This window comes from Anopheles darlingi, chromosome 2 (assembly GCF_943734745.1).
Source record: "Anopheles darlingi chromosome 2, idAnoDarlMG_H_01, whole genome shotgun sequence".
Classification (NCBI taxonomy): domain Eukaryota; kingdom Metazoa; phylum Arthropoda; class Insecta; order Diptera; family Culicidae; genus Anopheles; species Anopheles darlingi.
Genome location: NC_064874.1, coordinates 24,222,428 through 24,239,629, shown reverse-complemented (window position 1 = coordinate 24,239,629; position 17,202 = coordinate 24,222,428). Strand labels below are relative to the sequence as shown.

Sequence of the window (17,202 nt, the reverse complement as noted above, 5' to 3'; positions counted from 1 at the left end):
AAGGGAAACACCGTCTGCACAAGCAGTTAATGGCACATCGGTCAAATTACAACATAATATACGCGGTATGGCGCACCAAAAAAACCCCGTGAGCTCCCTCGAGCCATGTCCAGAACGGCGATAAAAACCGTTGACCCTGACGCCTGGATGGACAAACAATGTGACCTAAAAAGTAATTAAAAGTGTACAAATTATCAATGTCATGGTACACCGTCCGCCCGTCCCTTCCCGGGGGAACGCGCGAATTAATAATAAAGCATCGGCACAGCACACAATGGCCGGGCACCGGCGCAACATCGGTGCGCGCGAATCACCGCCGTGGCCGGAGCGGATAATAACCGTTCTGTCCACTAGAAAACCTTCGCGTCTGCTGCTGCTACCGTTGAAGATGAGGGCAAATAATCTTCAAAAAGGAGCGAGAAATATTGTCCTTTTACTCGATTATCACGCGCGGCGCGACGCTAAATCCGGAGGGGGATGGGGTGCGTCGAAGCCATTATTGCCACCATTACCACCGACCGGGCACCCGGACTGAAGCACCGCGGACACCGGCCAAGAGCTGCTAGTAGTGGCTGCTGATGCTTCCGCCATCTCTACAGCGCCAAAGTGCAAACTCATCGCGCGGCTTCGCGTCGCATCTTAAGTCTAGTCTTCGCTGTGGGCCATCGGTGGCCGGCTTCTTCGTCAGAATGTGCATCCGGGCGAAGGAATCAGGAATAGCGCCAGCACCAGCACCAGCAGCAGCACCAGCACCAGCACCGGTGACAGTGTACCCGAAAAACCGACACACAGAAAAACCATCCTATGATTTATGGATGGGAAGTTTTTGGGGTGGCCACCGCTCGCCGCTTTCCTTCCCCGCAGTTTGTGCAGTTCGTTCTGGTACCCCCTCGGGGACTGAAACCAATAAGAAAGCAAGAAAGCGCTACGAACCGAACGGAAAGTTTAGCCATTCCTTAGCGCCGGCTCCTCGCGAAGGCGAACAGGCCACACACACACACACACAGCAGGATGCATTCCTGCGGGGTCCTTGGTGGGAAGCGAAATGTTTCTGCGAAACTCCGGAAGCATCAGCCAGCCAATCCGCTCTCCAGACGGCAGGTTGTGGTAGGTTAAGCTGTTGTCGTCACTTTCCGTGGTGGTTTCGAGAAATGGTGCTCCAGGTCGGACCTACTACTTGGCAACGAGCAGAGCAGAGCGCAGAGTTGCAACAATGCTGCCACAAATAAAGGTGCCATGTTCTATCGCTCTGACAGTCAGCTCACGCGGCGGACCGCCATGAATTTCCGTCGGCGATACGAAGCAGCCCAAAACATGAAGAAATACACCAGCAAAACCTTCCCGGCTTCCCGCGCGCGCTACGTCAACGAACGAGTACTTGTATCCCGCCCCCTCTTACCAAGAATCGAATTCAATCACGTATGAGTGTGCAGTTTATTGCTGACCCTGGGACATACCGGCTGCCCGGATTGCAATCGGAGAAAATTAATTGCCCAACCAGCTGGACGGTTCCGGTGGTTCCACCATTTTGCTGGCGATGTATTTTCCCGTTTTGGAATCGAAACCCTGTCCTTAGCCCGGACACCGCAAGACTCGACGATGGATTCGATATTCGGAACCGAAGCAGAACGTGTTGAAGTCGTTGACGTAGTATTGCGCTGGAGGAAGGTTTTGTTGGAAAAATGGAAAAATGGACACGTTGAGCATTTCGAGCAAAACACCGCACCGGCGAAGGTTGTGTGCTTTCTCCTCCTAATCAGGTCAGTGAACGTAACGACGCGTAGGATTTTTGCGGGAAAAGATTTAATTATCGTCAAATGAATAACGAGATGTTATGCAATGAAATTAGGCTGCCACCTTCGCGCGTGGGTGTAGCTACGTTGCCTAGAGTCCGTCGTTTCCATGTTCGGCTCTTTTTAAAGTTCCTCCAAAAAACGCTTCTACACCCCAACCGATGCTTCCGTTGGGTGGCTGGATCGAAGCAGCTTAGCGTGCAAAACCTTGACGACCGAAATGAGCGCGGAATAAGTAAGCGGAAAATATGAAAAATTGCTCCACGCACTGCCAAGGGGGGCCGGAAGGTGAGAAGAGGCCACCCGGCCCCAGCCAGGCACCATTCTTTAATCAACTAGGAAGCCTAGCCTACATTTTACTCATTCATGGCAGCGTGTTAGCACCGTTTTAACAGTCTTTAGAGAGTTTAATAGTGCCATTATTTTTGGGTGGTGGGGGGGGCCCGGTCGACGGCATCTTGATTTTCTCCCGGCGCGTAATCCTCATCCGCATCTCGCAACCAACGCCACGCAACGAGGCTGACGGTCTTGTTGGCACCGTTTGGTTTTCGCTCAGTAATCCGCTCCGGATAGCTCCGGAGGAATTTCATCCTGACAACAGGAGAGCGTCAACGGAAAACGCGACAGCAGCCACCCGAGGAGCGGTTCACGTTTCGCGGTTTTCCCTTCCCATGCGTCGCCCACGGTCCATGGCTTTAGGCACGCCGCATGCACCCAACAACAGCAGCAGTAGCAGCAGAAGCAGCCACTCCCTGAGTCCCCAGGATCCCTGAATTTCGTGGTCGTTCTGTCCAGGGACCATAGGACGCGGGGGGGAACTGGTCGAGGAAGATAAAATATTTCTTTTTTGCTTTGTTTTTTTGTTCATTTTCCAAACACACACACATACACACAAACACAGTGCTCCACGTGCTGTAGAATGCTGTCATAATGCAAGATTTTTTCTTTCTTTGCTATTCTCGCCCCACGGCCTCCCTCCCACGAGGCTCGTTTTTCACCGGTTTCTACCGTCCGCATTTCATATTTTTCCAGCGTCCTGCTGGCTGCCTCTCCCAGGACGTCAGGAGCTTTTTAAATGTTTTGTCGCGGTGACTGGAACATATCTGGCGAGGTGTCTCGACACAAGCCTATCCGAGAGGCTTTAAGCAACGCTTTTTTTTTGTTGCGATGAAGGCCGGTTACATGTTTTCCAAGTGTACCAGCATGCCAGTATTGCGTTGCTTATCGCGCACTTCCAGCACGGCAGGTTGGGAGTACCATTAGAAATGAAACATGGAAAGTAGTTCAAGATGCATACATATTATGTTTCCTAACCATGAAATGGAGAGATGCAGCAGCACGACTGGAATAAATAGTAAAATCATTTACTTCATTTATAATTCGAAAAGAAAATAGGAAGTTACGTGCCGTTCCAGCCTTGAACAGTTTCTGTGCGACCATCACGTTCATGTGGCTGCAGTGGAAGTTTTACAACTGGCGCTGGGAGTGGGAGCATAAAACACAAAAAAGTCGATTGCGTCATGGCGGTATAGTGTGCATCAGAATGGAATCAAAGAGAAACTTACTCGAAGCGAGCTCGACGGGACCGTAGGATGGTAGTGAGATTGCATTCTTTAAAGCTAAACAGTGGACCACTCTTCTCCCGAGATCAGCTGTGAAAAGTGTTGCTAAGACTTAGGTTTATAAATATTTTTTTTGCAAAATAATGTTTATGTGTTTTCGTACCGAACAGAGGATACAGCATTCAACACGTGATCCACAATAATTCGCTTCTACAGTTCGAGAACCATCAAAAGGCAATTCCTTCCCATTCCTGGTGGCAGATAATATTCGTAAAATTTAATGCGTTTGTCTTTAGGAGGGATAATCCAAGTATCATGATTAAACTATATTTTACTAAACCCGGTTTAGAAGCATTCCAATAACTTCAAATGAATAGACTTTGTTGCTCCAAAGGCGCATTGAAAACTGAAATCCCCTACGTGGTGTGCTCGTAGTGGCCGGAAAATCCAAATTTTGCTAGCTAAAAAAAGTTGATAGCCAACACACTTAGAACATTTCCTCTCGGTTTGAGCTTCATGTTTTTCCGTTTAAAAGAACTTATGATCGCTGTGTAGTGTTTTAGATCTTTGCAAAAATATGTAAACGAGTAATAACAATTAATCAAAAAGGGATAAAAGGGACCCCAAAAACCTCCCAAGAAAATGCCAACGCAGTCACGAAGCTTCGGCCGTTGGGTGTGAGAGGGCGCTCGCACAAAAGAAAGAGCGAGAAAAAACATAAAAAGCGCTCTCTACAGGCCCCACGCCCGAAGCTCCGCTCTCGCATGAGAATAGTTCGGACTTGTGTCGGTGATAGCGCTAGCGTGTTTCTCTCAACAAGCAGGAGGAACTTTTACCAGATTTACCAGAAACCGCGGTTTTTACATTTATTTTTTCTTGCGTTCTTTGTACAATTCTAAGTAAAAATCTTATTTAGTGATCGCTCCATCGCAAGGCACACGACCAATCACAATTGCTGCTTCAAAATCTTCGCAAACATCGCTGTTATCCTCAGGATAAGGCGTCATTAACTGCCTATGTTTAGTTTAAGCTCTCGTGCGTTATGTTCATCTTTTCTCGTGAGCATTTCTCTTCCGCATGTCCTAAGAACGAGGTTCACTTAGTTTGTACGACTGGTCTCCTATAAACGAAATCATTTCCGTACCATCCGGGCCTGCTTTCTTAGTGGGACTGGGATTGTTGTTGATCGTGTTGAGGCTATGCAAGGAACCGCTGTACGGCGCGGGTCCGATCAGGCTTAGTATCACCGGCAGTAGAATTGTCCCGTGAAACAGTCCGTATGCAATCACCAGCAGGAAGATCTTGAAAAACGTTCTATACGTGTACGCTTGTGAACCCGACAAAATCGATAGCGAAAGGATCGTCGAGCCACCACCGTAAAAAACGGCCGCACCGATGTGTAGCACCGTTTCCAAGCTTCGCGAATTTCTATCACCTTTGTTGATTGTCAAGAAGGTGTGCCCGATATGAGCTGCATAATCGACGCACAGACCGACGGCCAGCTGAAGTGCTATGCACGAAACTAGATCCAGAGTCAGGCCCCACACTTGCATCAGTCCGCCCACATTAACGAGAGTTAACAGAACGCAGATGAATATCCAGAAGCAAATTTGTAGATTCACAATCAGCACCACCGAACAGAACATAACTCCGACCAGCGCCAGCGCAATGTTTCGATAGATTTCCGTATCGATGATCTCGTCCGTTACCCAGTTTCCGAAAATTTTCGCCCACAGCGTTCGGAACTGGTCCCCGGAGCTTATATTGCTTCGTTCTAGTATGCCCTCAACGGCGTATTTCGCTGGAATGTATTCTTCACGCTCCTTGAAGGGCTTGAACTTAAAGTCCATCGTTGTGACCGTGATGTTCGGGGCAGGCTTTCCGCACTTTAGTTTGGCGGCAAATTTGATGTTCATCTGAAACCGACCTCCCTCGTAGCTGAATAGGAACTTGGACAGATAGTTCCGGAAGTCGCTATCACTAAGCACTTCCACCGCAATGTCCTTACTATAGCGCTTACTAACAAACTCCCGGAAGGCATCAACCCACGAACTGACACTGTGTAGTATATCGGTACGGTTCTCTAGCTGCTGGGAGATGTTGATCAGTTTAGGCAGTTCTTCGGTATAATTGAGACTTCCAAACAGGAGCAGTGCTTCAAAACCAACGTTTGGATAGTGTTCATGCGTTTTCACGACAAACTGGTTGTAGTACGTCTCTTCCGGGATGAACCAATTCGGATCGAACTTTTGACGCAATTGCAGCAGATTGTGTATGTTGACGCTAGTCATGAGAATCACCGCAAATATGATTACGGATTTTCCGACAGTCGTAAGCAGTACCTTAGAGTACAACGTGTTGATAAACCGATGCATGAGATTGTATTCGCACCATAGTCCGGTCGATTTTTCATCGTGAACTATCCACAATAGGAACGCGTTGCGTCGACTGGCGATACGGATTTCATCCAGCGTAAAGATCGCCACAAAGAAGGTGATGACGAAGAAGAACATCATGAAGACGCCGGCCGCAGCGTAGATACAGAACGATTGCAGCGACGGTATGACCGTAATCGAACCAACGACAAAGGCAACTATATCGGTGAGCGAGGTAACGGTGATTGAAGCACCAGCATGCTGCAGCATAAGTCCCATACGCTCGGGCAATGGTAGATCCGGGTTAGCTTTTCGAACTTTCCGATAACAGGCCATCATGACGAACATATCGTCCACACCGAGCCCCATCAATAGGAACGGCAATGAAGTGTGTACTGGACCGTATGATACGCCGCTGGCCGCTACCAAACCACAGCCTGCGATGAAACCCATTCCAACGCTCATTAATCCAATGGAGCCAAGGATTACCTTAAATACGGATAAAATATTCAGTATGAATGAGATTAAATACAAATTTTCCCGACCAACTTACCCTAAACTCGGTCCAGCTAAACTTCGACAGCACCAGCTGCATGTAGATGAACATAATGATACCGCCATAGACCAACTTATCCATATCCTTGAACATGGACTCCTCACTGATATCTCCATAGCTGCAAACAGAAAAATCTTAAATGAATGCCCTTTTGTTTACATATCTAAGGACCGAGGACGAGCCGTATATTTAATGAATACACGTCGAATCCACATTAATGGCTACCAAACAAAACCTCACCTTCTGCCAGCCGCGTAGTAGATGTCGGTTTCGTTCGTCGAATGTTCGCGCTTCGCCTTGGCGACAATCTTCAGAAATGTTTCCTCCCAAAGAGCAGCATTCTCAGTGACCCAGTCCTCGGTTCCAGCTGCGTTACCGCTTACATCCGCGTTTACCTCTGTGAAGTTGACATGCACGTACCAGTGGGTCACCAGGGAGCCCGCCGACACGATACGACCACTCCAGTCTCGCTGCACATCACCCAACAGGGCGGAAAACTCTACCGTGTGGCCCGTCACCGGACTAACAGTCGTTTTGTTCAGACGTTCCACGATATCCTCCTTCGATAGTGTGTTAATCTTTTCACGATCATACTTCCACAGCTCCAGCAGGCTACTACCGTAGCATCCTTTCTCCAGCTTTTCCAAGATTGGACAGAACAAGAAGGAGGGCAGATCGATAGCGGACGCGATCATCGCACTACCACCATCGGAATCACCCGTGTAGGCCGCGATCAATGGTACTCTGTGGAAAACGGATTACATGAGAAAAGATAACGAAATCACCACGCACCATTTCTGTAGATCACTTACTTATGGCACACGTCCGTCCAACCATGCGTTTCACCTTTGCTATTCTTAAATTTGAAATTCTCGACCTCCTCGGTGATGGTTGCTAGCTGTGGAATGGCGAAATTTCCAAAACCAAACATAGATTAGTAAACCATAACACTCCTAAACCGAAACACCAAACACACCTACCGTTTGCAACACTTCCGGGACCAGCACATCCGGGGCGGTAATCATAACCGTTTCTATACGGTTGCCTTCCTGAAAGTGCTCTATCATCCAGTTGGTATCATGCTGGAACTTTGAACCAAGCGGTATCCATAGCTTCATTGGACTTTTTTCCTTGTGAAACCGAATAAAACCAATACTGCAAAGGGCCACCAGCAACCAGCAGAGACCGATGGTTTTCCACGCATTGTTACTGATCCAATAACCGAGGCTGGAAATGGTAAAGAGAAAAAGAGACGATTTTAAAATATGATCCTCTTGTCGAACCAATAAATCTTCGAAACGTGTCGGCTTTTTTATTTTGACATGGCAAAAAAAGATTAGAATGTTATACAATCCGACCAGACACCGAGACAGCCCGTAGGCGATAGAAAGTTCTAGGGTAAGACCTTTGCTGACATCACAGAAATAATCGACTAGCTATCAGCTCCGATGCGGTGACGAAAAGGTCGAAAAACGAATTTGTACATAATCATTATCGCAACGAGCGGCGTCGTGTTTGCCAAACATTCGCATATTATATCATTTGTTTTTTGGTAACATTGCACCTCTCCATTGCATTGAGTTCCGTCGCGTTATCAGTATGCACACAAGCGTGAAATTTGTGAATGAACAGTTGTACCCGGTAGCATCACTTGTTTAACATTTCCTTCATTATAGTCTATTTTTGGGACACGCTGTGCTCACAATAATGTTTGCAATCGATTATCAAAGTATTTGTCGGTGTTATTGCAATAATGCCATTATCATTTCCGCGTTTTATTTTCTATTTTATTTGCTTAGTATAATAAAACCAATCCCACGTTAATTCATTTTAATCTTGGATTTAAGTGGAGTCTACAAGGTGAGGTTAATCTTCAGATGGCAACCAGTAGAAGAAAATATGAACTTCTCTTGACGTGACTTGTCGTCAAATGATGGACTGATTATGAGGAATATTTAATTTTGATTTATATATTGACATTTTTATATTGTATAATTGATATTTTTACGCTACACCAGTGCTTCACAAATTTCATAAACATACAAATTCAACAAACAAAAAAATGCAACATAATTTTAATTGTGCAAAATATTAATATATTGCTTTTATAAATCCCATAAAACCTTTCAAATGAATAAAACAAAAGATTTGGGCAAAAGAAAGAAAACTGCCAAACTAATAAAACGAACCAAACATCTTCATCTTTAATTCGCACCATCTACAATGCCCGTGGTGTGTCCAAATTCGCGGTCAAGGTAAGAGGAAGTACCACCATAAACTAAAAAGGGAAGGCATGACGGTTCCACTTGCTAGGTGGTTGAGAAAAGTAACACCGACGAAACCATTATGCAAACACACAATGCCACTGGCGTGGTGAATGGAGACGAGGGAGAGACGGCAACAAAAGTGGTAGCAGTTGACACTTTTACTTTTGACGAACGAAATCGAAACACCGGACCCAGCCCCAGTGTCGCTAGCACGTGCGTCGCGTGTGACGACGAATCGGTTTGTTGTGTGACGTTCGGCTTCACTTGAGCAACAATCAATCCTACGGATGCTACGGATCACGCTATCTGACCGCCATCTCCATTCACGTGCATCATCTACTATTCCAAGCAACGAAATGTTTTCAAAACCGGATCGGAATTCGCGCGCACCGGCCGGTGATGGATTACTAAACTTTACAGGAAATACCGAAACGCGGAGCGATTCATGTTGAGCCATTTCCACTGTCATTGGCCCCGATTTAATCGCGTATAAACTATGGACGGAAGCCCTTGAACACCGGCGATAAGCAAAGTTATTCGAGTGGTGATGGATGGATGCTTCCAACTCGCTCCTGCTGTGAACCAATGTACCGAAGCAAAGGGAAATACAGGCCGGGACATATGCTATGAGTACTCGGGTGGGTGTTAATGACCATAGGAATGAGTGTTTGTTTCCGATAAACGTGATAGCCGATACAAAAAATCAATACAATATCTCATTACGATTTGAATCAATAATCCATCACGTGTGCACCAAAACACCAATAAGATTGTCTAACAACAACAGACAACACTCAAATGAATAATCCATTGACACGAGGCTGACACCACGTGCCTGGCACAACCGGCATGGCATAGATACTGTTTGCACCATTTTTCGATAGAAAAATATCATAAACCACGTACCGGACTGTGGATTGCGATCGACCAGTGATAGTTGTACCCGCCCAATGCTAACATGTACATTCCTTCGACTTATCTCTGTTATCAAATTGCTAGCCCACAGCTCCGTTTGCTAACCTTGAGGAAGCATATCATCAACAGCTGGACTGCGGGCTTAGTCTTATCAATTGGTCGATTAAATCATCGAGCCAAGTTCATCCGGCGTTGAATACCGAACAGTACAATTGTCTCGTAGTCGCGTACATCATCAATCGAAAAGACGCCAGACCTGGTACAACGCGCTAGAAATTGAGGTACTGCTGGTCTAGCCAAGCTTCATTCGGTTGCCAGACGTGATAAAACAAACGGCACCTAATCAAACAATCGAGTACAGACCGATTGTGTCGATAAGGACTGATGCACACTTCGAAAGAATAAAAAAAACCTTTGCTTCTGCCTAATTTCTTGTCTATAGATGAAGCTCTTCATGAAAGCATTTGAATCGTAAAATCCGACCAAAACTAATATTCTAGAAACATTCTCGTCTTTCTCGTCTTCGTCGTTCACAAACATTTGAATCCAGTTTTTAGCACAATACCCCCGGAAGCTTTTTGCTGGATGCGGTCATTTTCAATTCAGTTCCGCCACAATTCGCAACGTTATGCGACGGCTAAAGTGGCCTAAAACTTGTTTGGCAGCCTCTCTTAACAACAACATCACGATTGCATCCACCGTTTTCCTTCCACTGGGATGATTGTTGTTCGAATCGATGCTAAACGGTTAGCAAACATAGCTTATGCGGCTTCCTGCAAGCCACAGGGACCACAGACCGCACCATCAAATGGCGAAATTCACTGTCAAGGATACCAGAAAAGTTCAAACGCTCGACCCCGACCAAGGATACCGGTTTCGCGTGATATCTCGTATCGTCACGAACGTGCATAAATTTGGGTTTATAAAAACCGGATCGTTTCATTCTGCGGCGCATACTTACCGGTAGAAAAAGGTTCCAATCAGCAGCGACACATGGTACGACAGACGTCCCATGAAGCCCATTCGCGACGGAATCGGCTCATCATCAGCTGGTTGATGTACGCTGCTATGAAGCAACTCCTCACTGTTCATTCGATGGATGTTGCCAATGTAGTGTCCATTGACGACAGCAGTTTTCGTTGGCGGTTGTGCTTCAATGGGATCGGCAGCATACTCCGTTACACTTTCATCCGCCAGATCAACCTCCTGCGCCATACTGTCCACTACACTAGCGACTAGAAGTCAATATCGCAAACAATACCGGCTTCCGGCTAGAAGTGTACGCACTCTTCGCACGAAACGATTACAGCAATTTGTCTGGCGCTTATCACAATCGCCTCAGTTGACAGGGGACACGCGCGCGTTCTGGGCGAACCACTAACCAACACTCTGTCGAGGCGTAAAGAGGGTAACTATATCACTTCAGTATGGATGGAATCGTTGTCTACAAACTCAATTTGGGTTAATTAAATATTGCCATCGTGCGTTGCTGGCTGTTGCTGACACACTAGAACAGATTCTTTACACTGATCACTGTTAAACACACACGCGCACACATCCACTCGTTCTAATACTACGAACACTGTAGGAACGGAAATCTGAGCACAAATCATACAAGAGAGAGGAATAGAAAACATACGAAGTACGAACAACGAATCATTGCAGTTGACCGGAAATGTATAAAAAGGCACGCCTCTGCTGGTCACACGATATCATTACGCACGATGAAAATGCAATTTACAGCGTTGCACCGACCGAGTGGATCTTATCGGAACGCTCATTGTACACTTACTACTCCACTGTAATGAGTCCATCCGATCGTTGGGTTTCGCGCTTCCTTCCATTGTTACCGCGCCTACCACAGCTCGTCTTTCAGCTTTACGTCATAGAAAAGTGGCAAACGCTGCCGAAAGCGAAGTGGACCTTACTAACATATTTTATTACCAGACCAGCGCGGCGTTAATTAATTCTCCGCCAGACAGTGCGCGCGTTATACGGTGTGCCGCATTGCTGAGCTGAACCATTCCACGAAGGAGAAGTTCGGTGGACGATTTCAACGTGGCCCTCGCGCATCTTCTTGCAGCAGCCCAACAAGCTGCAGATTGTTCCCAACGCCCCTCCACTCCAAGCCAGTGCTCTGTGTAGCCATGCTTAACGACCCTGAGCGGCACCAGCGGGGGTCGTTGGGACTTATGGCTTGAGTGAACTTACGGTGCCATCGCTAATAACTGTTCGTTTGCGGTCGTTCGCAACGGCGCAACAGAGGCATAGTTTCCCACAAACAGCACAACACCACCGGTAGCGGGTGACCGGGAGATCAAGCGCTTTGACAATGGGCCTGCAATTAAAACAAATCCATCCTCGGTGCGATGTGCGAGACATCGTCGCTACTACCCTTGGGAGACGCACGCAATCGCACATTCATGACGATGATTCACGCACCGATAGGGAGCCAATGCGTTGAACCGGCTTATGGTACTATGTAATGGTCGGACCAGAAAAAAACCCGCTGGTCAACACTGTTGGAGTTTGCGTCGATTGAAGCTATTTATACATATAACGGCCGGATGCTTTTCCCCTAATGAGTGGCGAATCCCGCAGAGCGAGCTCACTTCGTTGATAGAATCCAACGCGCACTAGAGAGCTCGTTTTAGCTGGAATGATCAATCCGGTTGCTGAGGTGAGTGTTCTATGGCATGGGGAGAGTGCGTGACTGGCCGCGAGGCTGCTACCCTTGCCCAGTGCTCATTACTGTGAACTACCTGACCCGAAATAACCGACTTTCACGCCATCGAATGATGGCTGGAAACGGAATTGGAGCCCCAGTGTTCGGAATCTGTTCGCCAAATATTGTGAACCTCATCGTGGCGAAGAGAGGGCGAGTAAATCTATGATGACGCCAATCGCCGGTTTCCTTTTCCTCGTATTCGCGTCCAAAAAGACAAACAAGAAAACGTGAAACACCAGAAATCGTATCAATATTCTAGCGTTACGCTCTGTTACGGTTACGAGCAAGATTTATGCTGCTTTTTATCTAAAAGCCTTGTTGTGCTTGCAGCGCCCTTGTCCTATGAAGGTTCCACCAATGCCGGAACTGCTCTGAAAGTGAAACTCATCCACGGTGCTTACGGTCACGATCTAGCAAACGGGCTACAGCATAATCGATCTATCGATCGAAATTTGTGGTCCACACCGCACAAGCCTACCGATCAGCCACCACCGGAATGATCACCGAAACCATAGATTAGAACTCGATTAGACTCGCGCTAGCGACGGTGAATGAACCGGTTTTGCTGGATCTTTCTGGAAAAACTACCCATCCGCTTCTTAATGACGCCACGCACGGTTTTGAAGCGTCTAGATATGAAAAACAAAACAAAAAAATGCTACAGAAAACGAAGGAACATCGATCGATTGATTACACAATCTGGCTAAACTGATGGTACGGCAAATCGCAGAAGCAGAAAATAAGCAACACTGCGATCTCGAACGTATGTACGTCACCGTACGCTCCTCATCGCCAACCAGTTCGCTCGAAAGTGACGCAATGGATTAATTGTTGGACCCGCGGGGTTGAGGTTGGTCGATTTGGGGAGCGAATAGAGATGGATAGAGAAGAAGGGCGGGAGTGCAAGGTCATGGTCGCCTAATGTCACCACGGCGGTAAAATTCATCAACCGGCGTCCCTGGCGTATGCGCTGCCTCTTTATCCCTCTCTAACTCCCTCCTCTGTCAACCGATGCCGATGCCGCGCCGATAGAGCTCCAGTCACCGATGAAAACGACGAATCATGTCGCGGACCGTAGGCGCCGAATGCTAATCTAACCGAAACGCGTGACCGTTAAGTGGAATCACAAACACTTGACCAGATATGTGCCGCCCCTATTCATGAGCCCGAAGGGGGAGGAGGGCCTGCAGTTGGCATAATGCCGCTGAAAACACAGGAAATCATTGACGGTTCGCACGGACGGACGCATCCTTGACTGTCACCGGATTATCCGCACACAGACTGCGACGAATTCCGGCACGACCTGACGCGTGCGGAGTGAAGAACGCACAGAATTCCCCTAGTTCATCTGCAAATGATCTTTGCAATGCCTTTGAAATCGCAAATTCCTAAAAGGTGTGCCAATGTCAACTAAACTACAGCTCGGACGCGTGCAAACGCATTGACCTAGATGGTCGTTAATTTGTGACGGGTAGCATTCAAGGAGCAGGATCACCTTGGCTTCAAGGGAAACCCCCTCAGGGAAACAGCGTCATTTCTGCGTCAGATTTTGGCTAAGTGAAGGGATCGCCTATCGGACATAAATCATCGATCGCTGCTGGCGTTTGGCTATCGTGGTGCATTTCTGTTCGAATGTTGCGTTTCTTCCTCGTTGTCCGCAGCTCGTGCCACGCTAATGGAGTCGTGGTCTCTCAAGACATGATTTTTCGTTGATTAGCATGTGCTGTTGAATGACTGGCAAAGATGTTTGCCAACATATAACTAGCAGCAAACACGCACCCCAGCCCCGAGTGCGGGCTCATCGAAGCACTGCCAGCAAACGGTAACCCTGCGTGGCGTTATCAGCTATCAATCATTTCGCGCCAAATTTAGCTTGGTGCCATCATCATTGCGAGCATTTCTGCTAGAGGCGCTCGTATATTTCTGGAGGAGGCGCCAGAGATACGGCAAATCGCGTCGATAGTCCGAAAATAACTGGCTGTCCTTGAGTAACGCAGAAAATAATGACCAGAACGGGGATGCATAAGAGAGAAATGCAACTGGCCCATCTTAATGCTGCCTTTCAACCATTGCAATCCGTTTCTTGCATCCGTGCTGAACCATGCTTCAGTCAGAGCCATTTCGAAAGCGTCCACCTTCTGCACCTCCTGCAGATGTGCTAAAACCTGTTTCGACCTTAATGTTTGACACTCGTATTTAAATCTCTCGCTATCAGAAGAAGAAAAAGAGGATAGGAGAAATCGCGAAATATTACCAGAGTCAGCCGAGTGCGGTACCCGATTCCTTGAAGGTCACACAACACGTTTACACGCCCTATGCACCATTGCGATGGACTACCCCAAAAACCAGTAACACAGCCATCATCCCGTTTTCACATTAAAGACACTCTAGACAAGAGTTACTCGGGAATTAAGCGATTCACATACGCTGATTCAACGGCAAACAACTTATGCGAAGGCCACGCTTACGAGTCAACTGCAGTGGCATCGAAGAGAAACTAGTACAACGAGCCAAAGGAAGATGATGCGCTGTAATCAACGATCGAGACTCTCACACTATTCATTTGTCCACTCGACTCAGTCTCAATACAAAGGCCTTGTAATTGATTGATTACGTTCTATGCACCCTATGGGAAGCTGCTAGCACTACTGTGCTCTGCGTTTGCAAGTCGAAGCGACGGACCGGTCTACATCAGAGTACTATTGGTAGCATGACATACTTTGCACGCCGTACGGACACTCGCATCAGCTGGGGTGAAACATGTGTGCGCCCTTGTTTCGACTATGAGTGTTTGCGATCTCAGAATGACCGGCCGACCGTTCACTTCACTGTTTCTAGTTTAACTTCCTTCCAAAACGTAACACATTTAACACTACAATGTAAGTATGCTACCCACTACCATGCTTATGCTGTGACATGGTCCTTATTCACTGATGTTGCAGGATAGTGTCCCCCGGTGCGTTTTCTCTGATCAGGATATGATTGCGAAACTTTTCGAAAAGGAATAACTACCGTGCGTCAGAATCGTTCTGGTTGCATTAGACACGCACACACACCACCATGCCGGTTTCACGGAACAACGCACGCGCAAAGCACCGCCAAGCACTTGTTCACTGGCCGACGGTATTCACAATAAACGCCTCCTATCTTGCGGCCGGCTGTCGCGACTCACGTTTCGTTTGACCGCCGACAGAAGTTGACAAACCGCGGAGGAAACGGCTAATCGCCCAACCACCCCGAACGTTTGCTGTGGGACAACAACAATGAACATCCCAAAGGGGTGTGCGAGAGACCGTGCAGGCGCTTGTTCTCGTTCATTCACAGTCAGTGACAATTGTTGCAACCGCTTTAACGGGAGAAATTCCTTATTTTTTATTTTACGTGCTGAGTCGTCGTCTGCCATTCTCAAATGCCAACCGAAGTGGACAGTATTTCATTTCTCGTGGTAAGGACCTCGCGATTTCGGTACAGAGTCTAGTAATTTTCAAGTTCTAATTTCAACAATTTTAAGATGTATTTAAGAATCAAGTTTCTTCAGGGAATAGTAACTTATAATACTACCTGACTAATGCATGAAAGATAAATGTTTTCTATAACATAAATCATAAAATCATACATCCATTCAAGTTTAAATATTGTGATGTGAACAAATAATATGTAAAAATAAAAAATTAGTGACATAGTTACAAGGATAGCGGTATAAGCTTTCTCATTCATCATTAACCTGAACCGTTGAACAAATGTTTTAGGTATATGAATTAATAATTTATTAGGAGCGGATCAATAAACGACTGTTGCAACTTACACAGCCATTGATTAAAAAAGCATAAAATATACATAAGTCTTGAGTATTTAACTTTTCTGTTAATTCATGGAAGGACACACAAGAATTACAAAAGAGTTTCGACAACGACTCTTGTATCTCTTGCGCCTAAAGAATATTTCGAAAATGCATTTTCAAAATTTGCTTAAAAACGCTACAAATAAATTCTATAAAACCATTCAATTTTTTTCAAAAAAATCTAACAAAATGGAGAATAGTTTCGAGTAAAAACATTTATTCGGAATACATGAAATTAGCTTTTGGGAAGCTATTCCACAGTATGTCGCGCCTTATCTTGTGCTTATGTTGTGCTGAGCAACAACCGGTTCGGCCGGTTCGATTCAGGCGCGTTTCAAGAGGTGCTGTGCCAAAAAATACAAAAATTATAATTTTTTAAAATCTTTTTTTGTTTATTTTAGCTTAAAATCCTCCTTAATAAACAATAAAAATAATTAGTCTGATAATTTACTATTTTTCATGCCATATTTAATTTATTGTTAGTGGATCAAGTAATGTCATAGTACATTAGTTAGAAATTGTGTTTAATTAAATATGCTGCGGAAAATTAATAACATTACTTAAACAAATTTATTAAGAAGTAAGTTTGAAAAGAATTTTCAAACGTGTCAACTATTGAACGGTTACTATAACATAAATATTACTCAATTTGCCGGTAGATGATGGAATGCGACGAGATGCCTAGTTGATAGTATTTACTATTACGCCATCCGAGAATATTGTGCTGTGTAATCTCGACGCATCGTTGGTTTCATAGTCCTATTCCGAGACGAATCGGCGTGCTCGCGTTCGGATTGTCTATGAATGAAAAGAAAAACGTGTTGAGCCGAATGGGAGATTATAACATGATCGCCTGAACAACCAATTCAACATGCCCCGGAGATAAGGGACGGTTGCTATTACATGAAATAACAAATCTCCTAAGAATTGAAAATAATCGTTACAATACGAGTAACCAAACATTAATTCAAAATCCATCTACTCTGCTCTTCATATTTAGTCCTGGCATGTTCGCTTTGGCTTGTACCATGTGTGCTTACTATAGTGAATGACGGAAGTGGATGCCACCGTTCGAGTGTTCCTGTTCAGTATCAGCCAGCTATAAGAGGTCATCACAAAGAATGGTCCTGTAAATGGACTCCATTAGAAGATTAAGTAATCGTCA

The 17,202-nt window shown here is 46.0% G+C and overlaps 2 protein-coding genes across 3 annotated transcripts in view; both read right to left on the bottom strand.

The window, feature by feature from the left end:
* The window catches only part of LOC125948435 (uncharacterized), a 264,834-nt gene that overhangs the window by 176,169 nt on the left and 71,463 nt on the right, over nucleotides 1-17,202 (bottom strand). The window lies entirely within an intron of this gene.
* On the bottom strand, nucleotides 4,206-15,437 carry LOC125948436 (patched domain-containing protein 3-like). 2 transcript variants are annotated; one of them, XM_049674476.1, is made up of 7 exons: nucleotides 15,209-15,437; nucleotides 10,430-11,066; nucleotides 7,267-7,513; nucleotides 7,099-7,184; nucleotides 6,527-7,030; nucleotides 6,284-6,404; nucleotides 4,206-6,219 (listed from the first exon to the last, which is right to left on the bottom strand). In XM_049674476.1, the coding sequence occupies exons 2-7, from the start codon at nucleotides 10,681-10,683 to the stop codon at nucleotides 4,438-4,440; spliced, it is 2,994 nt and encodes a 997-aa protein (XP_049530433.1). In that variant the 5' UTR covers nucleotides 10,684-11,066; nucleotides 15,209-15,437; the 3' UTR covers nucleotides 4,206-4,437. The 2 variants fall into 2 exon arrangements, with proteins under 2 accessions (XP_049530433.1, XP_049530435.1); XM_049674478.1 differs by having other exon boundaries at nucleotides 15,402-15,416.